This window comes from Scaptodrosophila lebanonensis, unplaced genomic scaffold (genome assembly GCF_003285725.1).
Source record: "Scaptodrosophila lebanonensis strain 11010-0011.00,11010-0021.00 unplaced genomic scaffold, SlebRS2 tig00000053-arrow-pilon, whole genome shotgun sequence".
NCBI classification, from domain to species: domain Eukaryota; kingdom Metazoa; phylum Arthropoda; class Insecta; order Diptera; family Drosophilidae; genus Scaptodrosophila; species Scaptodrosophila lebanonensis.
Window position 1 is genome coordinate 4,025,916 of NW_022060548.1, and position 18,227 is coordinate 4,044,142.

The 18,227-nt window shown below is 35.9% G+C and overlaps 1 protein-coding gene across 2 annotated transcripts; it reads right to left on the minus strand.

Moving 5' to 3' along the window:
• Positions 1 to 367: 367 nt before the first annotated feature.
• On the minus strand, positions 368 to 18,121 carry LOC115624056 (SH3 domain-containing protein 19). Of its 2 annotated transcripts, none has more exons than XM_030518637.1 (4): positions 17,276 to 18,121; positions 2,608 to 4,088; positions 1,473 to 1,694; positions 368 to 1,356 (listed from the first exon to the last, which is right to left on the minus strand). In XM_030518637.1, the coding sequence occupies exons 2-4, from the start codon at positions 4,081 to 4,083 to the stop codon at positions 1,228 to 1,230; spliced, it is 1,827 nt and encodes a 608-aa protein (XP_030374497.1). In that variant the 5' UTR covers positions 4,084 to 4,088; positions 17,276 to 18,121; the 3' UTR covers positions 368 to 1,227. The 2 variants fall into 2 exon arrangements, with proteins under 2 accessions (XP_030374497.1, XP_030374498.1); XM_030518638.1 differs by lacking the exon at positions 17,276 to 18,121 and adding an exon at positions 4,378 to 4,428.
• Positions 18,122 to 18,227: the final 106 nt, after the last annotated feature.

Below are 18,227 nucleotides of genomic sequence, written 5' to 3' on the forward strand. Positions count from 1 at the left end.
ATTAGAATTTCATATTCCAATTTCAAGAAGCCAGTTTCCGTTAAAATCGGATGGGAGGTAGTCGTGTTTATTGCCTGTGTTTGAATTATGACGTCAACGTTGAAGAACGCCAGTGCTTCTCGGACAAAATCGCAGATGAGGTCTCTTGCCGGGTAGCAGGCGAACAGCAATGATAGCAAGTGTTTAAAAGAACGCCAGCAGGCGTTGATTAGTTGAGGCACAAACCGAATGGACTTTCTGCAGCATACTTTTAGGAGACATTTTTAATGCATTTACCGAACCCTTAAACCATTGGCAATACCAGCCCAAAAGAATGCTACATAAATGGAGTTTCTCATTTTGAAATAATTGAGTTCACGTTTGGTTGTGGTTTTTTCCTATGATTCATTTATTTTGTTTAACGTAAATTGATTTTGCGTGTTGTATATTGAGTGGTTCACTTCGATTAAATTTAATTGATATATTGTATATAGTTTAGCTGTTTGTGTATATGATCTGTAATATAAATTTGTAAATCCTATAAGTTTCTTACATCGCTACGGTTTTCGATAGTTTGCCACGAGCCAATATCAGCTTTATCTCGAGCACTTGGTAATACATGATTAAATAATACGCTATAGAAATATATATGTAAATAAGAATAATTAATGTTCTGCTTGAATTGGAAATGGTAAAGGCGCCTAACTACAAACTAATTACACAAAATACACACATTAACAAAATTGCAATTAAATTACACTCAACGTTAATAAACTGTTGCAAAAATTTAAATTATTTACAGCGCTTGTTAAATCTATTTGAATACTTGAACAGCAAACAAAAAAAAAAAGAGGCCTACGAGTATAAACAGACATATAGGCAAATGGAAATACATATAGTATGCGTAGCGGCCTATGCTTAACAATTAATAGGGACTAACATAACATTTGTGGATTGGTCAGCATATAGGATTAAAATTAGGAAGCCGGAACAAGGAAGGTGTTCGGTTGCTAGCAATTTGATTGATTTAAAAAGCACTTAAATAATTGGATTGAATTTATGCGATAAATCGAAATGTTTTCTTCGTATTTTGTTTGTTTTGGATTGTTTTTGACTCTTGACTGACTACCGAAGTAAATATATATTTCAGTTCGCACGACATTTTCGCGTTTTATATCGACAATTTTCATAAGTTATAAATTAATTATTATTATTTTTTTTCTTTTGATATATTCGTGTGCTGGCTTTTTAAGCCGTCGGCAGATTATCGGGCACGTATTCGAGAAAATTGGCCGGGAATTGTCCCTGACGTCCCGCTATCTCGCCAAAAAGCCAGTCTTCATTGATTCTATACAGCACGGTGACCAATTCGTTTTCCTAGAAAAGAAAATGAAATCCAAATTAAAATAGGCACTTCAAAATCAAATCTTCAATATTTTCTGCTACTTCTTTTGCAAAATTTCTAATGTTCTCCCTCCATAACTACAACGTACCTGTATGGCCAAGTCACCTTCCACCTCGCCGGGAAAATTGTACAGACAGCGCACCATGGGTAATTGTTCCGCCACTTGTGAACTACCAGCACCACCACATGCGCCCAATGGCACCTTGACCTCCACATAATTAGCCGGAAAGATGCCCTCGCAACCAGCACGCGTTCGTCCGCGGAACCAATCCGCAGTGGGTTGGTCCACCAGGTAGATCTTTTCGTTTTCCTGCAAATAAAACACAGCTTATTAGAAACTTAGAACCGCAGATGCTCCTACGTATTAGGTATGAAAAAAAGCTTGAAATTGTTTAGATGAGCACGATTATATACTAATAGGCTATAAATTATTTAAATTTGATTCAAAAAAGTGTAAATATCTTTCTTTTTGTGGCTTCAGATTACATCTTTAGAAAATAAAGGTGTTCAAAGGTAAAATGCAAAAAATAGGAATCGTTGAATATGGTTTTAATACTAAAAAGGCTTGTTTTACCCAAACACCGTCTATACGGCACAAATTTGACGACAGAACTGCTGAACTTATTTATTCCTTGGATTTATTCTTAATTGGCTTAACATACATACATAGGTTTGGAGAATAAGAGAAAACTAATTAGATAAATGACAATATTTTAAATATGGACCTAATCACATAAAGTATAGCAGAATGTAGTGATATATAAATGAAAACTTGTTTCTTAGTTTCTAAGAAACTCTTTGGTATAAAACTTAAATACTCCACGAGTCTATCAGCAGAAAGCCAGTCTTTCAAGCGGGAATCCCAGACTAAGCACTTGGCTCGCCGAAATAATCATAACAGAAGTTGTTAAAAAATTGCATTTGTGGACGAAGAAATTCATCATTTGAATTGAACATTTGAAAGTTTTCTTAAATAAATCAGTATAGTTGTTCGAATTCATTTGTTAAATTAAACAATTAAACATTCTTTCACTTTTTGATCTTAACTAAACGTTGTTTCTTTTTTCTCAATTGAAAATAGATTCGTTCAATAAAAATATTAAATTGAAACATTTAAATGAATCGGAGAAAATTAAGCAATTCATTGCATAAATTCGGCAGTTCATTTAAATCAGCCATACTATATAATCCACCTAAACCATCAATATATGTGTTGTACTCACTCTAAAGTTAAGATCGCCCTCCTCGACGCCATCGAAATCGTAGAGTGCTATGGCATAAGGCACCTCTGGTTCGTCGACATAACCGGAACTGCCATTACTCAAGGCAAGGGCATCCACCTTGCCCATAATGACATCGAGCAAAGATATTCCAGAATTGGCGCTGCTTGTTACCGCACTGGGCAGCGGTGGTGGCGCTTCCTTGGGCATGGGTGGTGATGGAGGCGTTGATGAATCAATACCTGAATCACCACCATATGGTAGAACATATCCTGGCGGCTGACTTAAGAACGGTGGCGGTTTGGGCGCCTTTGGTTTGGCCGATATCTTGGGCTTAATGATGGTGGGCATGGTCAGCGAGGGCGGTGGCGGCAACAAACTCTTTCCATTACAAAGGGGATTATCCACGCTTCGACTTGGCTGCTGCAGTTGGCGGACTGGGGCCGTTCCAATGCTCTGCATCTGCTGTGTGTTAGCATAGATGCCATCGAAGGCATAGGCTGTGTTGTCAACAACTTCCCAAGGGTCCAGCGGACTGGTGGTCGCTGGTCGTGAACGCGCATGATAATCGTCCTCGAAACCGCTTTCCGGTTGGGACACGCTGCCATTATTGGGTGAGCTGAAGTTTGAGTCGGAACTGAAGCTATCGACGCTCACACAGTCGCTGTTCGATTTCTGTGTGAAGGTGGGCGACGAGGGTGGCGAATCGAAACTTATAAGCTGAGCTTCGGTCGCGCAGCCGCTAGACGCTGTCGTTGAGGCTGCTGTGGTGGTCGCAGCTGTGGCTGTGATTGTGGGTGCACTGTTCCAGGCCGCATTCCAATCATAGTTGCTGTTTGTTATTGTAGTGCTTGCCACAGTGCTGGATGCGTTGGACGTCGTCGCATGTCCGCTGCTCAGGCCGTAGACACGATTCTGTGCTGCGGCCTTCGAAGCAGCGACCATGGACGTCGAAGTTGTTGACTTTTTGCGATGGAATATGCTCGTTATCAGACTGCTGCCGGAGCCGGCATTTGGTGCTGACGCCTTGCGTCCATTAGTTGTCGACTGCACCTTTGGCGGGGGCGGTCGCGGTGGTGGCACCTTCTTGAAGTTGCCGTTTGAGGTGGCGGCACTGCTCCCGCCATCGCCAAAGGCGCTGCCAAATGGCGCACCATTCCAATTTGTGGCTGGCGTGTAACGTGCCTGTGGAAATTTACGGGTTATGGATCTGGAGCCATTTGTGCCCTCCAAATCATAAAAGCCATGATTGTTATTGTTGCTGCTGTTGTTATTGTTGTTGTTGCTGTGCATGCCATTCTGCAGTGGAGCCTTCGGAGGTGGCGGCAACTTAATGGTTAGCTTCTGCAGACCACCACCGGCCTGTTGTTGTTGCATATGTTGTTGTTGTAGTCGCAAGCGTAACTGCTCCACCGAGCCGTTGGAACTCTGAGTTAAGGAGCCCGGTGGCGCCGGCGCTGGTCTAGATGGTATGGTCATGCTGTCTGCAAAGAAGATAGGAAACAAAGTAACATTAACGTCGGGTGGGGTTCCAAACAAACAATAAGGTAATGCTTTTCAAATGTTGTCGAATAGTGCGGACGTTCGTTTGTCTGTCTGCCTGATTGTCTCTATATTTGTACGACATATATCGCAGACAGCTGCCGACACTTCTCTGATAAGCGCAAATCATTTGCAAACGAGCGATAAGAGAACTGTGTAGTTCTAGGAATGTGTGTGTTTGTCTACTTTCAAAAACTGGCCTGCTTGCGCACTTTCAATTCCTTCTCTTACCTTCGTTTGCTAAAATACGACAACTTTTTGTCTCGTTTTAACTAAAATTTTCCAAAAAACTTCTAAAGCTTTGGCATAAATTTGATACGTAAATGTTTTTGTGTAGTTAACTGGATGGGTTGCTATATAAAAACAAATGGAAACGAATGATGCTATGAACTGTTTGTAGAAATGGGAAAAATTACGTAGAAACTGAATTGATGAAAAGGACAGAGGAACTTAAATCAACTTTCCGGTGCTCTATTAAACAGAACAGATAATGACTAAAATGTAGTATAAATAAATAAATAATGCCAGCTATATTAAGTATCGACCTTATATGGATGGTATTAAACTTAGTGTTAGGAAGGAGACGACAAATCTTTATGTCAAGTTAAATGTCCCTAGCTGTTATGCTTTAAAAGATATCGATGTTCATACAGACGGACGTGTATAATCTATTCATGAAGACATTTATAATAAATAGGCGGCAAATATTTGTGCGTAAAAACAGTAACAGACCTTGTTATAGAAACGTAAATGGAATTTTAGTTAGCAGGTGTTGTGGTTCTAATTGCTAGCCTCAGTACCAGTTTTTTTTTTTTTTTACAATACGACTTTTTTTAACTGGCTATAAAAACATATAAAGAATTGCAAATCATAACATTTATTGATCCATTGTTTTCTTATCTTTAAAACCTCGCTGGTTCACATCTATAGTATTATCGGTCGTCAGATTTTCAAATAACGATATATTGCTTGCAAACATTAATTGAGGTAAGGACAGTAGTTAATTTAAAAAGAAACAAACATTTTATAAAAATTGGGGTTCAAAGAACTATTTGACAGATTTCAATAAAAATTTATTTTAGCCAAACCGAATAAAACTTTCAAAATGATCTCATGCAGTACCATTCTTGTTCTTTCCTTTTTTGGTTAAGCTTTCTAGCGCATACATAATTCATCGCTATTGCTTTATTCTTGCTTATTTACATCAAGATATAATAACTGTTCTATAAAAGGAAAGCTCTATTCGGCTCCTCCACAGCTCTAGCTAATTAGAAGCTAACTTGACATATTTACACTTGATTCTTTTGTTAGAAATAGCTCATTAGTAGCTGCTTGGAAACGCTTCTATACCCCACTTCTACATCCCCCTTAGATATCCCATATAGCCACACTTGATTAGCGTCACAGTTCTTAACCATTTGTGGAAATTGACGTAAATGCGACGCTCTTTTATTCTCTTGTTCTCCAACTGGCGTTCTATATCCACGTATGTACCCGTATTTACACTATCATGTATACTTATGTATATACCGGGTATATAGAGTCGGCCAGACCGGCCCGAAGAGCTTGTTTATCTACATTATCGCCCAAATGGGGCGGCGGCATGAACAACATTTGCACTGCAATGAGATAATTACGTTTCATTAACGAGAGCCCGAAGAACAACAAAGCAATGCAAATCCCGCCCACTCTGTGACCCATAACCCCCTGACATTCAAGGTGATTTTAATTAGATTGAAATTGTTGTAAGTTTGTACCAATGGTGTTGAGTTATTGTTGTTGTTCTGTGCGGAACGTGTTGGCCATTAGCGCCTCGTCACAGTAAACAAATTGTCAGCTATTTGGCATGTTTTCCTTCTGATCGGACTCGCCTGCTTTGGCTCGCTCTGCCAGTAAATAGTGGAATAATGGCAGCAACGGTTTCGATTTTTATGGAACCGCGAGAAATTTACATCATTTTTGCATGCACCATCGTTTTGGGTGTGAGTCTTAAAGGCATTGTTTGGTCATTTTATTATAAATAGCGAAAGGAAAGTTTTGAAATTTCTTTTGTGCATTCTTTTCAAGCTATTTGTTGATGTTGGAGTCTTGACTGAGAATTGGCATATGAATAGAATTTACTCAGCGCGAATTATATCCAAATACTTTATGTATAAGAGAGTCTTTGGAAGTGTTGAATTATATTTTTAGAATCCCATATCGCTTCAGAAGGGATTGTTACCACTATTGTTGGAGGCTTATGTAAATTTTGGAACATATATTCGTTCATTATTGTAGAATTACTTTACGAAATGAAATGTGAAAGTGTACCAAAGCCACACTGATGTTGTAAAACATTAAAGCAGATTGCAGGATATTAAACGACTAATATCAATTTCTCTTACAAGCCACTTGAAGTGTATTTTTTTTTTACAATTTGTACACTTATTTTTAAGTGCTCCACAATATATCAGCGTTTGTTACAGCTGGGATTTTTATTAATCTTTTTTTTTAAGAGAGAGTAATACTTTTGTAGACATATATCTCTTAATTTCCTTTCATCTTCTTCTTCTAAACAAATTATTTGCTTTAGTCTAGTGTGAAAGAATTATAAGAGTGCAGCTAAAAACCGTATAACCAGAGAAATTTCAACAATACTTTAGTGATTAATAAGTTTATACAGAACTTATGAAAATATTTAAACCTATCTTTCTATATTCTTTAATTATTGTCTATCGATTAAGTGCTTTTTAAGGTAAGGCATTTATTTTTGTTTACTCTTAGCTATATTATTATTGTAAATAAAAACTCTAAGCTATATATTTAAAGTTAATAAATTGCAAAGAAGAGTTTTCCATAGATTTAAATCTTCTTCAACTTCCCTTCAACGTTCTCTTCGATCTTGGGTCATTTGCAAAAATCAAATTATTCAAAACTCATCAACAAAAAGTGAAAAAGTATTTCTCTTCGTTTTCCACGAAAAGCTACTATAGGGATGACGCATCAGACAAATTCAAAAATATTTCCTGCCTAAAAAAACATTGGCATATGCGCGAATTCCCCAAAGCAAACAAATGGGGTAGAATTTCAAAACAAAAACATAACACACTACATGCATATTTAATTTTTGATATATAATATTTTCATACTCGTGTATGAGGAAAGTCGATGCCGCCTGAAACTGAAAAACAGCTGCCGTAAATGTATGTAAGCGCCAGACAAACTCTTATATAAATGTGTGTGTATAATTAATAAAAAAAAAAAAAACAAATACTGCACTGCCCGGAGAGTTGTCAACAATTTCCTGGGGAATTCAGTCCGATAGCGACGATGTCGGTACCAGTGGAGGTCAATGGGCGGGCTACTCTTTCACTCAAAACAGTACAGAAGCCACAATTCTGTGTATCGTAAATTTTGGCTCATGAATGAAAATAAAAGCGCTATAGCTATGGTTTTGTATTCAAATCATATGAGCGGCCCCACATTATATATATTTTTTTGCGACGTAGATCGTTGTTATTGTTGCCTTTTCAGTGGGGTTTTAAATGTATTTTTTGATAAGAGAACGCTTTGAACTCGAAGCGTTATGAATGACGCCTTTCCAAAGATAATGCCTACGTAAACCACAGCGGGATGCACTCTCAGAACACTACTTATCTTAATGGCCGTCGGACTAGCTTAAATAAAATATCTCGAATATATAATGCATTTTTCCGCTTATAACTTTTCTGTTCACGAATTTTTATATACTTTAAAAACACATTTATGATATGAACAGATTCTAAAGTTTATCTCCAAAATTTATAATGCCACTTGAGTAAAATATATCATTGGTTGCACTTGAAAATATCCAGCACATCATTACTTAAACACAAATAAATAAATATATAAAATCAACGTTTAAGAAAGATACTGGAAGGCACATGTACGATGTATATGGGCACGGAATCCATTCCTGACAATCCCATGAAAGTAAATTACAATTTAAATTAAGAATTTAAATCAAGGTTTAAAAAATAAAATATATAGATAGGCTTACAATCCATTCCAGAACTCCCGAAAAAGTAGGTTTTTCAGTAAATTAGTTCACAACAATATTCAAAAAAGAATTTAAATCAAGGTTTAAAAAATAAAATATGTAGATGGGCTTGAAATCCATTCCAGACACTCCCAAAAAAGTAGGTCATTCAGAAAAGAAAACTATGTCCTCTATAAATGATTTTATGGTTTATGTGTTAAAGTATTGCTGCTAAGTTACAAATTTTCTTCCACTGTGTAACGCCGTCTCTTATTATTGCAAGTGTATTGTTGTTGTTGAGCAGTAATCACTAAATTTGTTCAACACAGTGAACTCGTTCCGCAATGTGCCGGGCACCAGAACTCAGAACAGACCTCGGAATCGGTTGGCATAGTCGCTTGCTTATGTGGAACAGTTTCAGTGGAAATTCTGAAATTTGAAATTGCATTCGAGTGACGGGGCCACCTACATTCTGTTTTTTGTTGTTTTTGTTTCCCCTCCCCCCATTTTTTTTTAGTGTCTGCTCAATATCACACGTTTTTTCGTCTTTTTCAGACTCGTAGAAAAACAAATTCGCAATAACAATTAGCAGACGGGCGTTGTTTTCTGTTTTTTTTTTTTTTTTTTTTTGTGGGCGTTGTGAGAAAAATCAATTGATCAACTGGCGCTACTTAGTGACGTCAAGCACTGTTTGGCTGGCTGCGTAAAAACACAAAAACAAAAACCGCATTATCGAAGATAGATTACTGTGTGTTTGTTTTCTGTTTCCTCATTATACGAATTTTATTTATAAACAAGGGGAAGAGATAGATTTGCGCCAAAAATGATTTGGTTAGTACTTTCAAATACCAATAATGCACGATTATACAGAGCGCTAGAAAGACTTTTATTGGGTTTTAATTTTTAAACGAACGAGGCCAACATATTAGGAAAATTTTGGAAATGCAATGCGCAAAATAATCCCATAAATCACACATTTACCTGAAACGGTTTGTTATTCGAAACTTAAAGCGAAAACAAAAATAATCGTTTGTCTGCAAACTGCATATTTGTACTTACGAGCATGTTGTTTTGAAGATATTTCAGTACAGAGCCAAATATTTCATTTACATTTCAAAGAGACTGTTAAAGTGCTGGCTACCCGCTTTTTCGGGAATAAGGCAGCCTTTTACCTGATTTCATTTCTACTTAAGTACTGCACCTTGCAACACAATTCGGTTTACATATAAGTTCTTAGAAATGTTCGATATTTGGCAGCAAATCTAGGTAAATCTTTACACCTAAAAACCCCTTACTTAGGTAGCAGGTTATTTGAAAGTAATCAAAGAAATTATACAGACAACTTTTCTTGTTTATTACAAAAATGCTAAGGTTTGTGTAAAAATAATTCAATATATTTTTCTGATGGGGTATTTAAGAGTTTGGTCGACCTTATCAGATATTTCTAGTTTATATAAGGTTGAGGTTAATTGTGATTTAGGCTTCAAGACGACCATTATGATGTTTGTTATTGGTCTGCTTTCAACCAACCGGTTTTATCAATGAATTTAGAACATTTTCATTACGTGTTCATTAAAGTTTCTCTTTTTCAACAACTTCATAAGTTAGTAACATTAACATAGGTTTTCGAAAAACGAAATGTATATTACTTTAATTAAGTTCTAGAGTGCCCATTAGGGACTATTAGAGTAAGAACCAATATGAATATATAAACTGCTGTTTTGGTATATCTCAGCTACTCGTTAAGAAATCTACTTCTCAGTTATTATTGTCTAAAATATCTTTCCGCGTTTTATTTAATTAATTAGTTTCTTTCAATATCCGGCGGCCAGTTGTAACGATTCAACTATTGGGGGATTTTTATTTTATTTTATTCAATTGGAGAACCTTACCAGATGACTATTCTGACTATTAAACTCATACAATTGTTTGTGGCATCCTCCAATCTGCATATATTTATCACACATACATATGTACGATCATCGTAAACCTCGTTGAAACGCCCATAGAGAACTGGCGCCCTTGCTACTTCGCCAGCTAGCCAAGCACATAGCGCTTAATTCGTTGTTAAGGTCATGACGAACGAACGACTCGTCATAATGAATCTATTGTCAGACTATGTTGTATTTCCCTGGCGGCTGGAACCGGTTATATTACTTGAAGAGTACGAAAGAAAAGCTTCTTCCACACTAAGAAATTAGCTTGCAGCATAATTTAATTATTATTATTATTTTTTTTTGCACTATTACCAAATTAATTTTTGTTATTATCGAGGCATAACTTTTACTTTCAAGTAGCAGCAATAACTGCTGGTAAGTGCCATGCGATAAGATTAATAAAAAAGCTCAACAATTATTTGTCTAATTTGCACAAAACAAGTGAAATTTTCAACATGCCAAAGATAACGAAAAGTGCGCTTAGTTGTGCTTATTATGTATAAGATTATGATGATGAGTCACTAAACAATCGTGCTGCTATTATATTATTATAGTCAGCAGTGACGATAGAGCGCGTGCCACATGTTGGCGGTATTATTGTATTTATTGCCCGATATGCTTTCCATGACAAATGCGCGAACAGCGGAGACACACAGTTGGTCACAACTTTTACTCGAGCTTAAAATGCAGAAACCATAGGAAAAATGTATACTTGACCACATTTCAACAAATGATAGAGATCGGTGACATGCGCGCATTGAACTTTTTTTTTTTTTTTAACTCTCACGAACATGGCAGACCAGCAGAACGCTGGAACAGAAGAAAGTGCCTTTCTTCTTGTGGCTCTGTGTGCGTGGGCTGAAGACAAACTAGCTGGAGATAAACAAATAAACAAGCATATGGTAAGTAAGCACTGGAGCTCAGCACTTTCAACTAATAATCGGAGCTAATTGTTTTTCTATCTATCTTCAATATGTAAGTAGAGTTTCTCACAAAGAATTACAAATTCTGGTAAAGAAAATGTGTTGTTTATTTTGTTTCTAAAGTTTCACAAGGAATAAGTGATTCTGTTCTTCTCTAAATGTAACTCCCACTGTGCTTCTTGGAAGCGGCAAGACAGCTCCATTGAGTAACTCAACTAAAATCGGCACATATCTGGAGAATCGTTGAAGAATTGAATGGGGAAGAGGATTGTGGTAATGTGTGATTAGGCCAGTGCAGTGGTTGTGGCAGTATTTTATAATCTCTTTTTCCATGGGAGCTGTTCTCCAAGGTTTGCATGAATAATCGAATTTCGACTAAAAAGCATCGTATAGGAGTTGGTTGTGCCAAGAAAGAAAGACATCATAGGTTTATACCACCCTGGTTCTTAAAGATTAGCAAAGATTGTTTGCTCTTGGATTCTCTGTCCAATCTCACTCAGTTTAACAGATTATCACCTAATTGGGACACTGTACTTAGTACAGCCAAATAATAGTTTTAAAGACAACTACTAATAGCAATTTTGGGCATTGTACAGTTTTTATTTTTCTCTACGGCACGATATAATACCATGACTAGTTAGCATTCGATTGCCAATTAGTTAGCAATTGGCAAGCAGTCTGAAGCGACGACATAGTGTGTGACAAAAATAAACGACCTTCGACTTTTATTTTCATTGCAGCAATTTGTGAATAACAACAACTTGTACTTAGTATGAGCGAAATAGGAAATCTCAATTAATCGGTCAATGTAAGATTTTTAATCAAGAATTGATATAAAGTCAATCCCCTTTTTTGGGACAACAACATTAGAAGAATTATGAAACCATTTGATTTTGTCTCACCATAACAGTAACAAAGATATATCTAAATTAAACCAATCCTCTCAAAGCTATAACATATAATTCCAATTCACTTATATGATGTTTAATGACAACCATATAATCTTCACCCGGAAGTGTAGATCATTTATATGCTAAAGCCAATGTAAAATGTCTATACAACAAAAGCATTAGCTATAAATTGTACACCTCTAGTATTTTATCACAATTTACAACGTTCATTTAATCAGTCTATAAATAGAGTAACTAAATAAATGAAGAACAAAAAACCAATGAGCAAACGCAAAACGAATAACGAAAGTATCGTAGTGCTCTATTGTCGTCACACATTGTCAATTCAATTTATTGCCACAAATAAAAAGTTAAATGAACTTAAACACGCCTCAATTTTTGTTTTTTTACGTCCAGACTGCTACGTACAATCAACTTGCCCGAATGTCTGATACAATAAGTGCGAATAAGTAAATACTATACATTCTATACTTATGTGTATGGAACGTGTTCGAAATTTATGTGAAATTGCATTAAAATCAACGAGATGTACATACAAACATACATACTCGTATATAAATATATGCATGTACACGCGCTTGTATTATTTGCATATACTGTACATAGATATAGGCGCGTGCATGTTGAGAAATAATAGCAATAATACCACATTTAATTGCAATTGAGAGGAGAATATTATATTTAAGTTCATGTCTACTCTTTATTTCTGGTTAAAAGAAATATATATTATATTATATTTACGGATAGTACCTTAAAATTTTCGCTGATAGCTTAGACGATCAATTTAAGTTAATTTGTAGATTTTTCATGATTACTAAGACATTTTACATTTGATCTATATATCTTAAGAATCTTCAATGCTATAGCTGCTACATTTTATTTCAATAAATCAGTAAATGGTTCTTAGTATTAAGTATTAAGATACATTCCTCAGCAAATAATTGCGATAGATATCAACCATCGGACATCTGAATCATTACTACATTAGGAGGGTATACTACAACTTCGAATATGTATGAATGCATGTAAAGACATGCATTAAATGTACAAACATAATTGTATAATTTAATTGCAGCTTCGAAGTTTGCGGCTTGAAGATGGGGCCGAGTGCCAAGGCTTGGGTTCAAGGGGCAAGAGCAGGGGCCAGCTTCGGTTGCTTGGCCAGACAGTGCTACGCTTTGTTTGACTTTGAGGTTAAGGCTTATGTAGACACACACTTATGTTCGTACTTATCATTATATATGTGCTTGTATATACATGTATATAGGGGTTTATGGTTTAATTATGAAAGGCTGTGCACTTGCAATTCAAAGTCTGCGGCAACGGTTTGTTAATTAACAATTCAAGAAGATTGAAGTTTGTGATTTCGATTCTAGGAAATGTGGCAGCTAAACATTTTTCTAATGCCAGCAAAATATGTTTGTTTTTGTGAGGCGGGCCATATAAAACCAATGTAGACACAGTCTGCGGTAGTCGAAAGAATTGTTTGTGTGTTTAAGAACAAGAACAACAACCGCAAAAGTTTAAACAAAAATCGCACAAAAGAAAACGTGCAAATTGTTGTGAGCTGGAGATTTCCCAATTTTTATACATATAGCAGACTTTACTTTTTCGTTTTAAATATTGCGCCAAATCGTCAAATAAATCATGCGAATGTGTAGATTAAAAGCAAGTGGTAAATAAATAATCAATCGAAACTCAAAAGCCAGTACAAGCAAACCCCGAGAGGCGTCTGAACAAAAAACAAAAAAAAAAAAAGAACAGGTTTTACGATTTTTATTGTCTTGCGTTAGCTTCTTCGTTTTATTTTATTTATTTTGTATTTTATTTTGCCGTTTCTTCTGCGGGCGAAACTTTGAAAAATAACGTCATAAAATGAAGAGTGGAAAACGCTAAAAAAGACGTTGGGGATCTAACAATGGAAGGGAAGACACGTTTCAGGGCTCGTGCTGTTTTTTGTATTTTCCACTCCACATGCACTTACATGATTTTTAGCCATTTTTTGTAATTTCGCTGCCATGGCGGTTGTGTTCTAAGCCGAACAATGGGCTTTTAAATTGCACGTTCGACAATAAGTTATGAATTTACAATAAAATACTATGTACTTAGTATTATGTGTGTTTTGATAGACGCATATAGTATATTGTATTATGTTTGTATTTGGCATATTGTGGCATTCAAGCGTTGCAGTTTATGGATAAAATATATACACATACTCGTATATATGTACTCGCACATACATATGTACATATGTGTGTACGATGTGTAGAAATTGGGTCAAAGTTGAAAACAATCAAAGCTAAATGTAAGCAGTTCTTTATGTGTGCGTCTGTCTATACGTGAGATAAAGCGCACTTGAAAGCTGTTTCAATCAGACACAATACGCAATATGTATCGGTTCATATACATATAAGTATATAATCGTATGTACATAGATGCCACATTTTGAAAAGATCCATACGTTGTCAATTACTATGAAATAGAATGCATTATTGCCAAGTGATCAAAAGTTTCACTTTGCGAATGATTTATTTATTTAAGGTTGTGTTTATTTATCTGTTTACAATACTCTGCAACAGAAGGGTAAGAAGTTTAGAAGAAGAAAGCAAGTCCGACCCCATTAAGTAAATAGAGTATGTATATTCTTAACTAGCATGACAAGATATCCGTCTGTTCATCCGTCTGTCTGGATGAACGCCTAGATTTCGAAAACGGCTGAGCCCAGTTTGATCAAACTTTGTATGTAGGCTCTCCTAGCCGCCAGGCAACACGAGTTTAGTAATTAGCTACATTTTGGACATTCGCTGAAAATCTATTGTCCAAATGATCGCTGTTGTACTGTATTAAATTTCTTCATAATTTTTACGTCATTTAAAATTATGGTCAGTCAACGTACATATTTTTAAGGCATCAAACAATAGCAACAAATAATACTAAAATACGATTTGCCAATTAAAGCGGTTCAAGAATTTTTTTGATGTAAACGCGTTTGTTTTATAAATATGTGTGTATTGCTGTTTTATTATGGAATATTATTGTTTTCCAATGTCTTGATATTTGATGATGAAATAAGCGTCAAAACAAGTATTAAAAATAAAATCGCCAATTGATTCATTTTTCTGTTTCATGTATAAATCTAAATGTTTAGTGGAAACGTACTAATATTTCATTCTTATTTTACTTATGTATATTGATTTTATTATTTGTAATTTTAAAAAAACTGTTTCCTCATACTTTTTAAAATAGATAGATTTTTGTATGTTTTTAAACATTTGACTAGAATAGAATATTAATTTAGTTTATAAAAAATGGTTCATGAATATTTAACAAAGATTATGTTATGTGATGTGAAGAAAGTCAAGAATTACAGAGTTACGGAATTAGTAAGCAATGTTTTTGGCACTGGCAACATAAGCTCTATCTTTCCAAATATGTTTATATAATTAATATTTTTATAGCCTGTACCCAAAGGGTGAAAGGCTATACTAGTTTTGTGCGCATGTATGTAACACACAGAAGGAGGCGTGGCAGACCCCACAAAGTATATATATTCTTGATCAGGATGAGAAGACGAGTCGATATAGCCATGTCCGTCTGTCCGTCTGACCGTCTGTCCGTCTGTCTGTATGAGCGCAAGGATCTCAGTAAGTACAAGAGCTAGGATAACCAAAATTGGTATCAAGGTTCCTATAAGCCCTAGGCAGAACGAGTTTGTTTATTTTTTCTGATACACCCCCCCACTCCCCCGCAATTCGTATTTTTTCTTATAACTTCCGTAATTCTCGGAATTTAAAAATCAATTTTGGTAGGTACATCCAGTTAGTACTAATGTGTCCGTGTGCCAAATTTCATCATGATAGGTCAATTCTGAAGAAAGTTATAGCCATAAGTAAAATCGCTGCTCATGCGCTGCCTCTGTCGGCAGCGCTGCCCGCAGCTGTTGTTGTTGTTGCTGCTTTGGTTCAACTTTGTGCTGCATACATACACGCATATAAACACGCATAGGTACATGATGTAAATGTATGCTGTTAAAACTGAACATAAACATGTATTCTAATTTAATTTAATTAATTATTTTAATTAATTAATTCATTCATTTTTTTTAATAATTTAATTTTTTTAAAATTTTTTTTTTTTTAATTTTTCCTTTTTGTGGAGAGTACAGGCTATTTTACTGTCGGGCTTGCTCGACTGTAGCGTTCTATCTTGTTTAATATAACATTTTAATGAAGCGATAAGTAGTATTGCATAAAAATGTATTCAAAAACAGCGAGCATTTCCTGTTTTGCGCTCATGCAATCACAAGCTACAGAACATTAAAAAATTAATATCTGCTTATGGAAAATAACAAACATATATACAACAAGTATTTACAATGTCTGTGTTATACTGAGTATATATGTACATATGTATGTATGCTTGTACATATGTGTTATAAAATTAACCGCCCAGCTTAACTATCGCTCATAAGAAAAGTGCTTATCAATGAAGGCGGCAAGAATTAAATTCATATACTATAAGAGTATGGTAGATATGTACGAGTACTCTTCATATATAAGTACATGCACATATGTACATACATACATATGTATGTACAAGTATGTAAGAACATGCTATGAACGGTAGGAGAGCGACCCTAAAAGCTCAATGCAGTTGCCAACTGATGCCTAAGAAAACGCAGTCAATTGGAAAGTGAGGCAGCAGTTAAAGAAATTAAACACCTGCTGCGCTTGAAAGCGAATGGGAAATTGTTTTTATTTTTTCACATGCAGTCATTGCTTAAGAGTGTAGAATGAAATATTTTTCGGAGTCTCAAGTACAGTTGCCGGGCATGTTGTTCGTAAGCCCTTTACAAATTTACCGCAAAATAACTGATCACTGCTTAAGTACTTTTGGTTATCAATAAGTACGTTTGTATGTACACACATACATACATACACACATATGTATGTAAATACATATATACTATGTAAAAGATAGCAATGTGGCACACGATTCTTTTGTTTCTCTTTATGCAATAATTTTCATAATAGTTATTGTATTAATATTACAAATGAAATAAACAGCATAATATATAAGCAACAGCACATAAACAAACACACAAACAATTTCAGTGTACATATGCACGTGTGTATACATATACATACATATATATATTTAATTAATTAACAGCGTTGACCTTCACAGACATTCAATTAAGTAAAAAGCCCGCAAATTGCGCAAAACATTTAAAAAATGAAATGCTGGGGGATGCATTGGGGCGCTTTATAATAAAAACTAGCCATAATATTTGGAGAGGGAAAATAATTGCAACAACAACAGCTTCCAATTAATAGTGATGACAAAGTTAGTGTAACTTACCTGTTAATAGTTGGGTGTGCGCTGTTGGATGACCTCAAATGGTGCTGCGCTTAGTTGATTTTGGTGAGGCGACTGCCGCGGTTGCGCTCCAAATGTGGCACGGGAGTGGGGGCAGGGGGGCAAGTCCAAGTCTAACTGGCCAAATGTGAGTGACTAATGCCCACACACACACTAACACACAAAACCCACTAAATTTCGGTGTTTTATTGTCAAACAAACACACACTCACGCATGCACGAAAAAGCAAGCGAACGTTTAGCTTGACTACGTCAACTTTCCACTTTTAGCACCGCGCGCCCGCTAGCACTCACACAGACACATACCTACAAACATGCGCAGCAATTTAACGATATGTTGTGTTTCGTCCAGTAGCAATGGCAACAACAACAAAGGCAAAACGGCAGCTGCAAATGCAGTTAACAATGACGCTGACGTCGACTGCGCGCAGCGCCGAAGAGGAAATGTCACTGCTGTCGTTTCAGTTGTGTATGAGCGTATTTAATGCAAATTTCATTTATGTATATGTCCCGTTTGAGTTGAAGCGTATTGCAAAATGCTAGATTTCGCTATTTACTTTTGTTTAATTACGCGCACGCACACACACATTCACGCATTTACACGAACGATTTCTCAATACATTTTTCAACTATATGTGTTGCCACTTTTATTTTCAACTTTGATGTATTCATCAAATGTGCAATGTGTGTCTTATTTATGTTGAAAGGTGATGCTCTATTTTTTGTGGGCGTCGTTTTAAGCAAATTTATGTTCTTTATTACTTTTTTCCTTCAGCCGTTATTACGCCGTGACAGTGCGCCCCGTTCGACGTGCAGCCTGCTTCGCTCTTTTCTTCTTTACGGAAACTGAAACCAGGGAGGTAGCACAGCTGCGATTGCCGTTTGTTTTGAGTTTTCAGAGTTGGTTGCACCGATAAACAGCACATGGAATTTGC